Genomic DNA, 16,659 nt, shown 5'->3' with positions numbered 1-16,659 from the left:
TGGAGCGTTTCAGACAGAGGGTGAATAGAGGTGTTCCAGTACAGACAGTATGAGGGAAATAAAGTGTTTTTGAACACAAAAGCATCATAAATATGTTCGAGAAGAAACCAAAAATACAAATATGAATCTATAATTGAGCATAATAAGTCTCCTTTAAAGATAACAGTAATTAAAAGAGACTGAAATGTGTTATTTTCTTCTCCTTAAATCAAATTGGCCCCCTGCCTAAAAGATCTTAACTGAACTAATGGGGGTTGCATGTTTGAGCTTTGGACTTAACTTGCTGCGCCACAGAAGAAATCTCCACCGCTGACGTTTATGCAATCAATTAATGTCGTCGCTGGCGGTGCGCGCCATGACTTGAGTTTTCAAAGGTCATCGCTCCCCAGGACTCCCCCCTTTTGTTCTCATTTTCCCCTGCACCACTGCGTATCTTCCTCCATCCATCCCTCCTTAATTGTCTGGCAAACATCTCAGCAAGAGAAAGACAAATATCGCTTTCTCCTGTGGATATTGTTCTGTCTGAACTCGCCGTCACGCCGTTAATAATTTAGCACCTATTCTTTTTCTCGACGCTCCTACATTTCCTCCTTCACCTTATTTTCTCCTCTTAGGCCTCTCTCTTCTCTTCTTTCCCTCCATCTCCTTCCTTTCATTCCCCATAGCCACCTTTAGTCGTGTGTATTCAGCGGCGCGCAGTGTGCCTGTCTGTCTTTGATGCGGAGGACCTCTCAGCTGCGAGGCGATGCCACGGGGGCCCCGCAAAGCGAGGCAGCCAAACACAGCGAGACTTGCTCCCACACCATAATTAGTCGGCAAGTTTCACCTAATTAAATGGGACCCTATTAGAGGCGAGAATGAGTAGAAGGGGAGAAACAAGAAAGACAACTGCGGAGCAACTGCGGCTTCCTTTGGTGTTGTTTTCGGTTTGAGTTTCATTCCTATCTCTGTCTCCCTTTCTTTTGCTGTCGACTCGTATCACTTTCCATTTGTCTCCTTTTCTTTCTGCTTGCCTATTTTGTCATGAAGGCCTGAGTATTTCCAACAGCTGGTTTTTCAGGATAAATATTTCATTTTCCCTCCCTCAGCCGCGCTCTGAGTAATCTGTATGACACCCAGCAATGTACACTGTCATCTTCGCGCTGATTGCTCCGCCGTGTGAAATAGATCTGTCCGTACAGGGAGGCCTTTGATGAGGGGCGCGAGGCAATCACGAGCCCATTTCCAAGCCAGACTCACTGTTCTCACACAGGCGCCCTCTCGTGCCTTTTTTTGGCCCTGAGAAACTTTTTTTCCCCTCTGGTCTTGATTGAGAAGATATTCAATTTTGGCTTCAGATTGAAACCATGTGGACATGTGTAAATGACATTTGGAGGTTAAAGTGTATTTTTAGTTTTTGTATTAGAACGTCTTTCAAATTAATTAATTAACACGGACCAACAAGGATGAGACTGAAAATGACCACAAAGAGATGCAAGCGAACTGCAAAGAGACACAAAATTACCAGAAAATAACTAAAATGACCTCAAAGAGACAAATGACGACAAAAAGGGGCAAAACCAAAAAAGACACAAAATGACTATGAAGAGACACAAAATGCCCTCCAAAAAAACAAATAAAAGACCTCAAATAGCCACAAAATGACCAAAAAAGCCGAAAAATGAAAACAAAGAGACACTTAATGACCAAAAAACACAATTTGACCTCGAAGACACACAAAATGACTACAAAGAGACATATAACAACTTAGAAGAGACACAAAATTACTACCAAGAAACACAAAAGGACTAAGAGGACACACAAAATGGCCAAAAGCATGAACAAAATGACCTCAAAGAGACACAAATGACCTGAAATACCCACAAAATGGCATCAAAGGGCCATTAAACAACTAAAAGGACACATTAAATGACCAAAAAAATAATAACAACATTACCCCAAACACAAAAGAGACACAAAATGACTTTATAGAGATACTAAATGATGACAGTGGGACACAAAAAAGACACCAAATGACAACGAAGAGACAGGAAATTACATCTCGGGGACACAAAAAGACCACAAAGAGACAAAAAATTACCAAAAAAGACACAAAGTGACATCAAAGGGACACAAAATAACTACAAAAAGGGGTGAAACAAGCAGAGAAGACACAAAACAACTTAAAAAGATACAAAATTACTTCAAAGAGACACAAAATGACATCATAGGGACACAAAGTGACTATAAAGAAGGACAGAATAGCCCAAAATTACCAAAATCATCTAAAAGAGACACAAAATGACCAAAAAAGACACTAAAATGACATTGAAGAGACACGAAATTACATCTCAGGGACACAAAAAGACTACAAAGAGACAAAACATGACAGAAAAAGACACAAAATGACATCAAAGGGACACAAAACAGCTACGCAGAGACACAAAATAATGACAAAAAGGGGTGAAACAACCAGAGAAGACACAAAACGACTTAAAAAGATAAAAAATAGACTCAAAGAGATACAAAATGACCTCAACGAGACATAAAACTGCTAAGAAGAGACACAAAAATGACCAAAAAAAGACACAAAATGACCTTAAAGTGACAGTGAATGACTACAACTGGACACCAATTGACATCACAGGGACACAAAGTGACTACAAAGAATCACAAAATGACCCAAAATTACCTAAATCATCTAAAAGAATCACAAAATGACCAAAAAGAGACACAAAATGACTACGAAGAGACAGAAAATGACCAAAAGGGACACTTAATGTCATTGTAGGGACATAAAATGACATCAAAGACATAAAAACAAGGACAAAAAGAGTCTGCACATCTTTACAGTCCGTGTGTCTTGCTCCTGTGGTGGAGAGGTGTTGGGGCCTTTTGACTGTCTGTGACAGGGGCCCCACTGTCTCTCACTGCGCCCACGTGGACGTATATTAGATTAAGTTAATGGAGACATGAGTGCTGTCTGACATTTACCTGCACACAGGACGTCTTTGTGAGGGAGATAATGTGAAACCTTAAATAGGTCTCTGCGCTGATGAGTTAATGTGAGCATGTGTGAGCTCACATGTTGGCCGGGTGTATTTACAGCACAGTCCTCCTGTTGTCAAAGTTCCCTTTATCATCACTCCTGTGCTCCTCCTCTGTCCTCTCCTCCTGTCTTTGCTAATGTCCTCAATTCGTTCTCCTCTCCTCCTGTCTCCCCGACTCTCCTCTCCTCTCCACTGCTCTCTTTGGCAGTGTGTTTGGCCTGTGACGGCCCAGAGGCAGCCATGCTGTCTTCTCCACTCAATCTGCTGTTTCCCTTCTCCCAGGCCCTGACCCTGCTATACTCAGCACACACACACACACACTCCCTCTCCTTTATTCTCCTCCTTCCATCCCTCCCTCTTTACATCACCCCCTGTCTTCCTGCGTCCTCCTCCACATGCCCTCCTCCTCCCCTCCCGCGCTGACCCCTATCTGCTGTCCAGGCAGCTGCAGTGTCTGTCAAAGACACGGCGCAGACACAAAAATGCACGCAGGCACATCACCTCTGTTTTGTCTCCTCGTCCCTCTCTCGTCTTTCTCTCCATCTCTTCCTCCCAGTGCCTCAGCTGTTTGGGTTGAATCTGCCGGCCGGAAAAAGAGAGGGCAAAAGGTCGCCGAGCTTCACGTCTATGTAGCGGCGGAATATAGAGAGAGGAGGAAGTGATGGTGCGGGGGACGACACAGCAAAAAGCAATAGCGCCGGTGACGTGGATGTATGCGGGCTGGCAAATGGACTTGCTGACATGCTACAGGGGGAAACACAGTGTACAGTACTGTGACACAAACAAACACACCAAACTGTAATTGCCCAGAAATGCCCACGCAACAGACATGAGTGTGCATATGGCCAGAAGAGATGAGTCTAAGCCTCCTTTTTTTTCTTCCCCCCACTGCAGCATCTTAGTGAGCGCTAAAGACGCCGCATCCAATTGCTACTGTACCCCGGCAGTGGAGGCTCTTTGAAATATCCCACAGTGTAAGCTAGTCAGCTGATGGGGTGGCTGAGTAAAGCCAGCTAAGAAAAGCCGCAGCTCAACCAGTGCAGCCACTGGCCCACTTTCAGGCTGCACAAGTCTTCGCTATAGAAACAGTGCGAGGCACAAATATCTCTGAGCGCCGCTGTACAGTGGCGTCTCGCTGGGTAATCGTCACTTTTGTCCATGTGGAATTACATCTCAGGGAAAGCTGCGGCTCGCCCCTTTAACTCATCCGCCAATCCCTGATCCGCCGTCCCCACCTCTCCCTCTGCCGCTCCTGAATGTAAAAGAAGGCTAATGGCGTCGCGGGCCATTATGAGCACTTATCTTCCTGCCTCTGGCACCCACACTGTGCCACCTCTTTTCTGGTTCCTCCGGATCCCCAAACAAGGCCCGAGCCCCCCCGGGGACGTAACCCGGTATGGCGGGCCTCTTCCTTGTGTTGCAAGGAGGCTTTTTAACACAGCCGAGTGACCCACTTGTATTGTGCTGTGTCGTGGTTGATGGTGTGGGCTCGCGGGATGTTTGTGAATATGCAACAAAAGCCTGCCACAGTGCTGCGTGTGCTCGCAGGGCTTTTCTTTGAAGATATTTTCTACGTCCTGATTTCTGAATTGGGTCTTGAAAGGGCCCATGGATATGTTTGGGAGGCAACGTTGCATGTCTTTGCCATAGAAATGCTCGAGACAATTACAATTGATTTTGTGTTTCAGCCAGATTGTAATGCACTCGGTTTCATGCTGATGACAGTCTTAGATTTAAAGGAAAGCTGGAATCAAATGAGCCAGGAAGGGTTTGAAAGGTTTTATCTTGCTGTAATGAATGATAAGATGATGCATGTTGAGTGGACATTAGAATTAATTAGCAACAGCTGTTCCTAAAACAAGAGGTGAAAGGGTAAGTTTGGTATTTTCCAACCTTATTTGCCCATGTTTTTGTGTGTAAGTGGGAACCAGGGGCGTAAACATAGACAGTGCAGGCAGGGTGGAGAGGGTGCCAATCCTTCAACTAGCAATCCATAACGAAATATGATAAAAAAAAATATCCTTACTCTACATAAACTATAAAAAAAAATATACAATAAATGAATAATCCCTTATTTCCGTTGGTATTTTTATTGTATGTATGCGCTAATGACTTCTGGGTAATATGTATGTTGGCGTTATCCAATCTCAAGTCTCTATTCAATCATGTGACGATTATACGTTAGCTAGGCGCATAACTAGCGTGCGTTTGGGCCCAAAATTGTCGCACATCTAACAATAATTACGACTTAACGCTGTGTCAATCATGTTTGAACACTGAGTCCGAAACTTTTGTCTGCCGTTAAAATTTTTGGAACAGGTTTGATTTTCTGTACCCTTCAGAGACGTTTCACCGAGAATCAGTGAAGAAACTGTGGCGGCGGAGAAGGGCGAAGGAGGAAGTGTGTCTTCTCATCTTGTCATGTATTGTGAATTTATCGCACCAAATAGAACGATAAAACGCATCGAAATCAGTGTACGAAACTTTTTTTTTTTCTCGAATGATGGATTAACAAAATGCATCCGAAAGAAATGCACTCAGTGTGCAAAAGCCTTCAGGGCCCATTGTAATATCGAGCACTGGGGCCCCTTGTGACAACAGTGTTTTCAACTGGTTCAATATTGAGCAAAAGCGCTGCAATGTAACCACTCTGGGCTTGTTTCGCACCGTCTGTTTATGTCTATTAAAATTTTTTGCTTTTGCCGCTGACGGGCTCAGACTGTTATTTTAAGTGTTTGACAACTTATTGGAAGGATCCCTACAGAGATAGAACTTTAAGTTAAAGAGCTACATTATTTCTTTAACCAGAAACAGCCCTAGAATCGCTAGCACCAACTGCACCAGACTCCATTTAAATAAACGGTGATTTTACCATCATACAACACACTTAATTCAGAGTCGACCGAAACAAAAGAACACTCCGAAAAACCGTCTTGGTTCATCTTTCCACTGTTACAACAATCGCCAACTCTGGTTTGATTGAAATAAACCTTTAATTCACCCAGTTAGATGTAAAAATATGTTTGCTCTATACATGCTAAAATTGCCAGAAATTTGAATGGAGTTTGGTGGAATTGGTGACACTGACTCCGGGGCTGTTTCTGGTTAAACAAAAAGGATCTTACTCTTTAACAGAAAGTATTGCTCTCTCGGGATCCTTTTTATAATGTTGTCAGACACTTATTATATCAATCTGAGCCTGTCAGTGGCAAAAAAGCACTTTTAGTGGACATAAATTGACAGGCAAACAAGCCCCAAGTGGTTACGTCGCAGCACCAATTTCAAAAGCTGTTGTTCCCTTTAGTCACTTAAACTCAAAAAAACATGGGAAAATAGGGTCCAGGTACCAACTTACCCTTTAAAGAATTAGTCCGGGCTGACTCTAGTGTACTTATTTGTGCAGAACTAAAGGACAGATGGATTTAAGTGGTTTTAAAGTACTCAAATTGATGGCCCAACCTCGGGGGGAGGTGACATTTTGTCGACAGAAAGAGACACAAAACACAGCACTTTTTGCTTTGATATAGCAGCCCAGTTCATTAGCTCAGTGGGAAATGTCTTCATTTTTACCAAGCCTGCAGAGTCAATGGACCATGGCTGGGAAATAATCAGCCTCCTTTCGGCGCACACAACACACAGAGCGCCGGCTAACTACCTCGGCAGCTCGCCGCACACGGCAAGCGGGGAACGTGGTGCCGAAGGTTGGCTGCTTACCCCCGTGAGAGCTGGTGATTTTTTGTTTTTTGTCTTCCTTTTACCAGTTTGTCTGAATGGGACTGGGGCGAGGAGGCAATCGGATGAGCATTCAGGAGCAGGGGCGCAAGGGGGGGGCCTCATGAGAGCTGTGTAGCATTGTGGGTAGCCTGATGGCTCTATCGTAGGTGTAAATGAGGACGACAATCAGTACCTGGTATCCGCTTGTCTCTTTGATGTGTTTGTCAAGCTGAGACGGAGGATAGGGAGAGACGAGGGAGACAAAGACATCTCGTCTTCCCGTGCCGTGATCCATAGCCACGTTCTATCATCTCCACCACATCGGCTGGCATATTAAATATTTGTGATTGCCATCGCATCTCTCCATTTTGTCGCCTCTCTCCTCATTTATTTAGCTATTTACATTTCATTAAACAGAACTACTCAGTTGTTTGGGCTCGCTAATGACAAAAACTTATTTGATTTTTCCATCAAGTGGCAGCTGCTCCCCAAGGCTTTAGCTATATATCGACTGGCGATCATTAGCTGATGCTTTACGAAGGTAATTTGTGACATGAAAATGGATTCTAATAGGTATTTAGTCGAAAAAGGATTTCTGGCAGCACAGGAATGGCACTCTTGAAGTAATATCGAATGTTTGGCTGAAAGGCATCCATAGCGAGAGCAAGTAATTTGTTGATTAAACGCTCGAATCAGTAGGCACTACATTTCTGTTACTCCTATCTCCTCTTCCTTTCGCTGTCCTTGTCTCGGCTGCATTGTGTCCTCAGCCATGTGTCTGCTCTGCATAACACTGTTTTGGTGTCTTTTAGTTCTCAATGCTGCTCAAGGTTCATCATACAGTCTATTTAAATATATATATACATATTTTATTGCATAAGTGCCAAACATAAAGAGTGATTTCTGTTCTATTTTTTTCTTTTACAGGAGAAAAAGAGCATTAAAAGTAAGCCATGGTCCAAACTCTTGATTTTTGTTTCTTTCTTATATGGGCAAAAAAAAAAAAAAAAAAGGCATGCTTGGCTTGGTTTGCACTCACCCTCGCTTCTGCTTGATTTTGGTTTCCCATACTTCGCAATTACATCTAACATAGCATCTCTACGACATCGGCACTCTTATTAACTCTGCAAGGTCTCAGCATTCGGTCAGGGCTGTTCCTTCTCCTTTGGCTCGCCGTATTTGGGAACTCTCTCCAGGAATAAATGACTCCTCACTAGTCACTGACAGTAGGGTATCTGTCAAACCTGTTGTCCTGCTGTAGCATTGTAAGCACATAATTTGCTTTCCACAATAATACAGTAGACGTAGTTAATCTGAGGCCAGCTCCCAGCTAGGTAATTGGTTAAGACCCCTATTAGTGGATTTAAGAGGATATCTGGGCGCTTTAGCCACGCAAAGCTATTAAGCTACTTAGATCAGGATGTGATTGCCGTCTGTCAATCACCAGATAAGGAAATAGGGTGTTGTTGGTGCTCACAAACATGCTCACCCCACACATACACCGAGAAGGCCCAGTTGTGTTTTAGAATTTCAGATCAGACTGAGAAACACAAACTGACCTCCTTCCCGACTCTCTCCATCGCTGCCCCCCTTCCCCTCCCCTCTCAGCACAAACACGTTTTGAAGCATGACATTATTTCAACTCTGATTCACGCCACTGTTTTTTAGTTTGGGGCTGTTGTCGTAGCCAGTGGAGTCTTCTTTTTCATCGTTGTTTTTTTTTTTCCGTTCCCCGTTTCTGTCATGTGGTTTCTGCATGAAAAAAACAAAAAAACAAAAAAAAAAATGCAATTTTATCCGCACAAGCTTAACTCTACTCACGAGTGATAAAATTCTGAACCTGCATTGGCTGTGACAAATAGGTGAACCATCGTATTGTTTCTTTTACCTTCTCCATTAAACATTTAGATGCGGTGATGACCTCATTAGGGAGAAAATAAAACAAACTCACGCATCTAATGAAGGAATTCATAACAGCAAAGCCATGTGACACATACCACACCAAACACTAAGTGCTAGGAATGTATTTAGTGTATCATTAAATTTCCCACTTTAGTGAAACAAACAGCATCATTTACTTTTCTCTTCTCCCTCTGCTTCCTCTAGACTCCCGGCCCTTGCCTGACGTAGCCATGACTGGCAAGTGCACCCGGGAATGCGACGAGTACGGCCACTCGGACTCCTGCTGGATGCCTGTGCGCACGTCGCCTGAGCGACGGCCATCCAAGTCAACCACCACCCCCCAACAACCAAAGCTTTCCACTTTCATGAGCGGCAACGGCAGCGGCAGCAGCAGCGCCGAGCAGCCCGGCAGCCAAGAGACCCTCGCCATGGCCGCCATGGCCAACGGAGACCCCACCGCCGCTCACATGATGGGCGACCGCAACCGCAACCTGCTCAACAAGAAGATGGCTTCCTCCTCCTCCTCCTACGAGGCCTTCGGCTCGCCTTCCTACGGCTCGCCGGGAAGCGGGGAGGAGGCGCTGGGCCACCCCACCGAGGAGATCCCTCTGGCGCCCACTGGGGAGTACAAGCCCACGTCCTGTGGTACTCTGACGCGGCGGGAGGTGTACCTGTGAGCTGGGAGTGTTTGACGCGCCCGCTGTGCCACCACACATGGCATGAAAGTACAACACTAAGCGTAGCTGCTTACCCACCACCGTTACAGCTCTAGAAGCTTTTACCCTTGTTCTGCAAGGTAGGACTAAACTTTCTCCAAAGACTTTTACGACAGCTCCTTAACGAGACGTGGATATATAAACACAGTTTTTAAAGTGCTAACTCCGGCCATGACCTGGGAGAAAGGAGGAGGAGGAGGAGGAACTGTTGAGGGGCTTTGTTGGGACTCGGGATGAGGCTCTTTTACTGGCGAGTCGGGCTCTTGGGACATGATCTGCTGCTTGACAGTCAATCTGTACAATAATCATTTTACATATACAGTACGTGCATGCATTACCCTCCCCCGCCCCATGAAGGTCCTTGAAGATGTACAAAAGAGACAATTTCTTTTTTTTTCTGTTTGTGTTTTTTCTAGAAACAAAGCTGTACATGTGGACTATTTTGACTTTTGAGTGTGTCTGGTTTGCCTTTTTTTTTTTTTTTAAATATCAGAACACTGCTCCGGCCACGACGTTCAGTGGCTGCAACGATATATCGGACGCAACGGTCTCTTGCATACTGAGCTGTCTTATGGAATCCGTCACCTTGACTGTTTGTGACCAAAACTTAACCGTGTTTGAATCTTAAAAAGGACTGGAAGCTTTAAATACCCAGACAACACTTGTGTCGGTCCTCTCCTGTCACGGAGACTCTCGGGACGGACGTCGGAGCCAGTGGAATTTGCTGCAACTGTTTCGGACTACTACTTCGCCGCTGGGTTTTGACGAATTCACCGTGACTGATTCTAACCTACCAGTGTGAAAAGTCACTCACTGTACATAAACATTGGACCACGGCAACAACGCTAACCGCTCTCATCCCCCCCCCCTTTTGTCTTGCTACCTTCCCCTCAGTCTCTCGTTTGTTGTCTTTGATTGGCGAGACCAAAACCCCTCTGACAAGATGCAAATTTCTTAGAGCCATGATCCATCGCCGCATCGGCTGGAGACGCATGCGTGTACACCGTATTCGGATCACCTCGGTGGGATGCTACTGTTTATATCAAGTACCCTGTTTTTCCCGCAACTCACGTATGCAGACACACATACACAGAAGCAGATTTAACTGAGGCCAGTGGCGCCGCCGGACTGATACCTGGGTAAGCACAGTGCGTGGCATGCCGAGATCAACCCTACGGAGGTGCAGCTGAAGTTGTATGTGTGTATGGGCCCGATATGCAGTATATAGTGTGTGTGTGTGTAGGCTATATTTAGTGTATACTGTAGATGTACACCGATAATAGGCGTAGGAGGGCATAGACATGGCCGAGCTGATCCTGAAACAGCTGCAAGGACAGCTTTTTACTGTTATTTCTTTCTTGTTGTGTGATAGACTGAGCAATAAATATCATAATGTACACGTGACCAACTTCTTTTTCACTTTCTCCTCAAGCCTTCAAGGTGACATTACCCCCCCCCCGCAAACACACACACACACACACACGTGGCCGTCCTCGTAGGAGTCCTTTTATAGCACTAGTAGATGTTGCTTTCCATAACGGTGATGGCATCTTTGAGCACGAATGTAAGAATCAGCTCAATGGAGAACAATCAAAAATGTCTGTAACGCGCAGATACCGGGAGGGGTTTCTTTTTTTGTTGTTGTTTTTTGGTGAAACCAAAGCTTCGCAAACTGTTTGAAGCACCCCCCCCCCCCCCCGACATTAAGACACAAAAATAGCTCTTCATTTTGGGAGAACTTTGCTTTAAGTACGCATCACATGAAGGATTTTTATCACGAAGGATTGAGATACGACACCCCCCTCCCCACACACACACACACACACACACACAGACACATGACAATGTTGAGATGTTGTGCCTCCCCTCCCCTGCCCCCCCAAGTCCACAGTGGTGTTTCTTTTACTCGCAACTACAGAGGCGCAAAATCTCATGAGTGTAATAAAAGCAAAAGAATATCAGATGCAATGGAACTTTTTTTGTATGTTAGCAAAACCCCTTTGGTTTGACCGGAGCTGCTTTTTTCTCGCAACCCGGCGATCTATAGTCTGTAAGTACTACTCGTTGTTCGAAGGAAAGTGCTCTCCTATACTTATCAACTGTATACATAAATATTTACTTTCTACTGCACGTTTAATGGGAACTTAACTTCACTTACTGAGAAGGAAGAAGAAAAAAAAACTGTAAAACAAAATGTACAAAAAAAATGTTTTCCCTGTAAACATGGAAAAACCCACCTTGTTGCTTGCTTTTGTTATACCTAAAGAAACATGTAGTACAACTTAGTACATCAGTTAAGACCATTTATTTTTATTTTTTCATACTTAAATTTCATCATATATCACCACACAAACTTTCATATGTTTCTATCTTTTTTTTTTTCTTTTAAACGTCATCTTTGTTTTTGCTTTGTAACCCCATACGTTTATTTGTCACATTTAACAGTCTCAAACCGTGGAAATGATCATGACAATGTACTATGTGTTTAACTTTTTTTCTTTATCTGGTGCCACTTTGTATATTTAGAGTGCTTCTGAAAAAAGAAAACAAACAAACAAAAAAAACTAAAAAAAAAAAAAAAATACTAGAGTGAATGCAAATATGCAATTGTGCCTTTTTATACCAATTGGTATGATTAAATGTTGGTTTGGAATGGTGCATAAATAAATTACGTCGAGATGCTCACTAAACGTAGATGGGGTGGCATTTAAGAACGGACTGAAAAATACATTTGCATATCTTAGATGAAATCCCATGATGTCAAAAAGGCTTCTCGGAGGACAACCAGTCAGACGTTGGTGAGCCTGTGCGTCTACAAACGCTCGCTGATGTTGTTGAAAATTATCCATTCCTAGCATAGTGCATTACCCGAATGAGTACAGGTACATTCAAAAGTTGCTTGTTGGTAGTAATAATAATGATATAATGGATTTTTTTGTCGTGTTCCACTCATGTACATGTATGACATCAGAGGTCAAGTAACCTTCTTTGTGCATGAAACAAGCTCTAGGACTGAATATAGAAGCGTAGAGAGGTAGAGAGGCGGGTAGGGCGGGTGGGGGGGGGGTGAAGGAAAAAAAAATTTGCTTGGAGACATTTGACTGCTCGGAGTTGAGGGAGCCTAGAGATAAAAATGCTAATGTGACGGTTTACTAGGAGGAGTGGAAGTGGGGTGAAAAAAAGCTGCAGGGGGAGAGTAGCTGACAGAACACACACCTCGGGATGTGCCGAGCAACACAATACTCATGCGCGGATTTACAGTATATGCATATCAGTAGGTGATGAAACCCTGTCCTACAAATAAGTGCGGTATGATGTTTGCGGTGATACTGCGAGGTGATGCTTTGAATTCCTAGATCAGATGGGAACAAAGACGCTGCGGCGTGAACCCCAGACAGAAAGAGGGAAGACATGAAAGGAAAAAAAAAAACGCCATACATTGGCAACTATTGAAAACAGCGAACACTTTCTGAGCACTGTTTTTTCCTGGTACTCACTGCTGCTGCTACAGAAACCTGGATTCTTCTTTTGTTTTTTATACAGAATTCATGATGCCATCAAAAACTGTCTGTATCTTGCTGCCCGAGGTGTGTGTTCTCTGTGCTCTCCTCTACTCGTATAGCCTTCACAGTGTGTAATGAGATTTGTAATATTAACCATTACTATTTGTCCTGCGACTTGGATGTTGATATAGAAATTTGAGGAACAAATTTATCATCGTTTAATATGAGTCACTATGCACGCAGCTTAGCTGAACATGGCAAAGTGTATTGAACGCAAGTCCACTTCTATTTATGAGATATTTTACATAATTTAATTTGCTTTTGTACAGGTTTGTGTAAATAAATTGCTTGTCATTTTTGTCTCTGCAGAAATTAAAATATAACATGGTAAAACAAGTCGAGCTGGTTTCATTGTTTTTATGTGTATGTTTGTGTATTTGATAAATGTAATTCATTCGCAAGGGTTTAATTGCTGAAGTGATAACACAATAATGCTCACAACTTATTATTTGCTTCTTTAGAAGTCACTGGTAATTAATAGTGCTGCAACAGTTAGTCAATTGACAGAAAATTAACTGGTTATTTTAATCATCAATTAATTGTTTTAGTCACTTTTTAAGCAACAAAGCCAAACACGTTCTGGTTTCATGCTTCTTTAATGTGGGAATTTTATGCTTTTCTTTGTCATGCATGATAAAAAACTGAAGAGCTTTTCATTGTTGGACTGTTACTTTGATAAAACTAATCATTTGAAGACGTCACCTTTGGCTCTGGGGAATTAATCGAGGCATGTATCACTGTTTACTGACATTTTATTGACACTGTTAATCTCAGTATCCAACACATCCTCCTACAAAGGATTAAATGCTATCATACGAATTACCACCCCACAAACGTGAAGTTATGAAGGTTAAGTTTTGGCAGGTACAGCCAATGTGGTTAGGTTTAGGAAAAGAAACATTGTGATGACTCAAAGGTCAAGTGTTTTCACGTGGTTCTGAACACTGGTCTGGTCTCCTGGGAAAAGTCCTGTGCTTTGTGACTCCTCCACCACCCCAACCTGCCTCCTAAGGCGACTGCTTCCTTCTTTATTCTCCACTCTCATGAGCACATTGGTCACGTGATCAGAGCCTTTCCAAATACGTGGGTTATACACGCATTACTGGCTCATGATTACATAGCATATGTACAAATTTTGGTGCATTAATTTTCGAAGGAAAGCGTACTAACAGTGCATGGGAGCAAGCCATGTAAGAATGTAGTTTAATTTCAAAATGAAACATTCACAATTATCCCTACGAATCATAATGCAGTATAAAAATCTTCACTCTCCATATAACTATTTTTTAAAGTTGTATTGACCAATGTTTCGGCCTCTTTGGGCCGATTATTTCTTTATAAGGTAGCTATGTCTAACATTTTAGCAACAGTTGCCAATATACAAATAACACACATGGCGCAATGTTGACATTTCTTTTGAGTTGGCTTTTTTCCTGCCCCCCTAAAGAACAGAATTCCAACATCAACTCCCCTGTTTTTGCTTTGTTTTGGTCTCCACCAACTTATTTGAATGTTTTACAAGCTAGCAGCTAACACTGATTGCCATTTTTTGGCAAGGCAGGTAGCATACAGTAGTTTTTTTTGCTAGCTGTCCGCTATGGCTGAAGATACAGATACAGATAGATCATTTTGGTTGAACAGATACAGATAATGGTGTACTCACTCATTCCTAGTAAACATTGTGTTAATCTCAGTATGCTAACCAAAGCATGCTATAATGTAATTTGTCTTACATTATCCCGACTAATCATATTCTCGTCCATATAACTGTTATTCAAAGTTGTGTTAATTGATTTTTTTGGGCCATTTTGGGGTAAAATATTGCTCTGTAAGTTAGTTATGCTGAACGTTTTTTGCAAACAAATGTGGCGCAACATTAGCATTCATTTTGAGTCACCTTTTTTCTGCCCCTCTAATGAATATAAGTCCGATATTAACCTCCCCTTTTTAGCTTTGCTTTGGTCTCCACCAACTCCTGTGAAAACTATTAGACAGTTTAACTTCTATATGTGCCACTAGGTTTACAAACTAGCCGCTAACTTCTGCCATTTTTTTGCCAGGCACGTAGCACACAGTGGGTTTATCACAGATTTTTGCTAATTGCCCGCTATGGCTGGAAACAAGTTTTTTTTTTTAATTGATTCTGGACAATCAAAACAATGGGCTAAAGAGATTTAAAAACTCAGTAAAGCTAGCAAATTGGGTGATAATTTTCTGTGGCTTGTTACTTTAAGTAACACCATCACATGACACATGGTCATTGGATCCAGTGATAACATAAAAAAAAATCTCATTAGTGCAGCTTTAAGTTTCAAGTCGATGAAATAAGGTTTGATTGCAAAATATTTTAACTCTGAACGCGTTGTACTAATTAAATTAAAATTTATTTTAATGGGATAAACTGGTGATTAAACCTTTCAGAGTGGAAGAATACACACTGAACAAAAATATCAATGCAGCATTTTTGTTTTGGCGCCCATTTTATATGAACTGAAGTCAGATCATATATTTTCTCTGCACACAGACTCAGTTTTCTCAAATTGTGCTCAAAAATTGTGTAAATCTGTGTCAGTGAGCACTCTGCCAACATCATCCATCCAAGTGACAGGTGTGACATATCAAGATGCTGATTAAACAGCATGAATACGACACAGGTGTGCCTCCGGCTTGTCACAATAGAAGGCCACTCTAAAATATTCAGGGTTTCTTTTGGACACAACACAAAGCAACAGATGTAGCTAGTTTGGGGAGAGCGTGTCATTGGCATGCTGACTGCAGGAATGTCCACCTGAGCTGTTGTCCATGAACTGAATATTTATTTGACAATAACACATCTCCAGTGTGGTTTCTGAGAATTTGGCAGTACATCCGATCCACATGGGGCTTCTTCACCTGCAGGATCATCTGAGACCAGCTACTTTATTATGTTATGTGTTACATGTGAGTTGTTTTGTGTCACAAATGTGAAGTTGTTGTGGACCTCAGGAAGAACAGCTGCTGCAATGCAGAAGCTAATGGGGATCCTAATAAACTAAACTAAACTAAACCGAGACAAGTGTCCTCAAAACGGATTCTGACAATTTGTGCTGAAATTTGTTGGTGGTGCAAATAAACTGTTGCATCAGCTGTTCAGGTTGCTGGTCACAGACAATCTTACAGGTGAAGAAGCTGGATGTGGAGGTCCTGAGCTGGTGTGGTTGCACATGGTCTGCGGTTGTGAGGACATTTGGATGTAGTGCCAAATCCTGGGCCTCTTGTAATGCCACGCATGTGAGGTAGATAAATTATGAATTATTTTGGTGATGTTCTTAAAACATTGATTTAAATAAATTTGGAACAAGATCTATGAGAATGACGTCTTTTGTGTGCACAGAAAAAGTACTTTTACTTACACCCATGAAAAATGAGAGTATGGAATCATGTCTCCAACTGTAAGAGCCACTAAAGCACACAGTTATATTTGGTAAAAATGTCTGTGTTAATATGACACATTATACACGTTATGACATTATTTAAGTTTGCACAACCATTTCTGTATATTTTGAATAGTGTATAGTAGTGGACTATACTAAGGTCATTTACATTGTTTACGACAGGTATAGTGCATTTAGGCAGTTTAGTGCATGTGACAATAAGGAGATTCTTATCAACGTCGTGCTTTAAGATGACATGAAGTCTGTGTTGGTTTGGATCGTAATAAGTTTTTGACTGTGTCATGCAATGTTAAAGTGTATA

The 16,659-nt window shown here is 42.4% G+C and overlaps 1 protein-coding gene across 6 annotated transcripts in view; it reads left to right on the top strand.

Annotated features, from left to right (window-relative positions):
- Nucleotides 1-12,408, top strand: part of pcdh7b (protocadherin 7b) — a 176,911-nt gene extending 164,503 nt beyond the window's left edge. For 2 of the 6 annotated variants that reach the window (XM_049568756.1, XM_049568755.1), the window contains exons 3-4: nt 7,671-7,689; nt 8,850-8,987. In XM_049568756.1, the coding sequence (XP_049424713.1) occupies nt 7,671-7,687 (17 nt within the window). In that variant the 3' untranslated portion in view covers nt 7,688-7,689; nt 8,850-8,987. Of the gene's footprint in view, nt 1-7,670; nt 7,690-8,849 lie in introns of all 6 variants that reach the window. The other 4 variants (XM_049568753.1, XM_049568752.1, XM_049568754.1 and 1 more) reach the window with 3 other exon arrangements.
- The last annotated feature ends 4,251 nt before the right edge of the window (nt 12,409-16,659 follow it).

This window comes from Epinephelus fuscoguttatus, linkage group LG23, assembly GCF_011397635.1.
Source record: "Epinephelus fuscoguttatus linkage group LG23, E.fuscoguttatus.final_Chr_v1".
Classification (NCBI taxonomy): Eukaryota; Metazoa; Chordata; class Actinopteri; order Perciformes; family Serranidae; genus Epinephelus; species Epinephelus fuscoguttatus.
The sequence above is the reverse complement of the archived record's forward strand: the minus strand, read 5'-3'. Positions and strand labels throughout refer to the sequence as shown.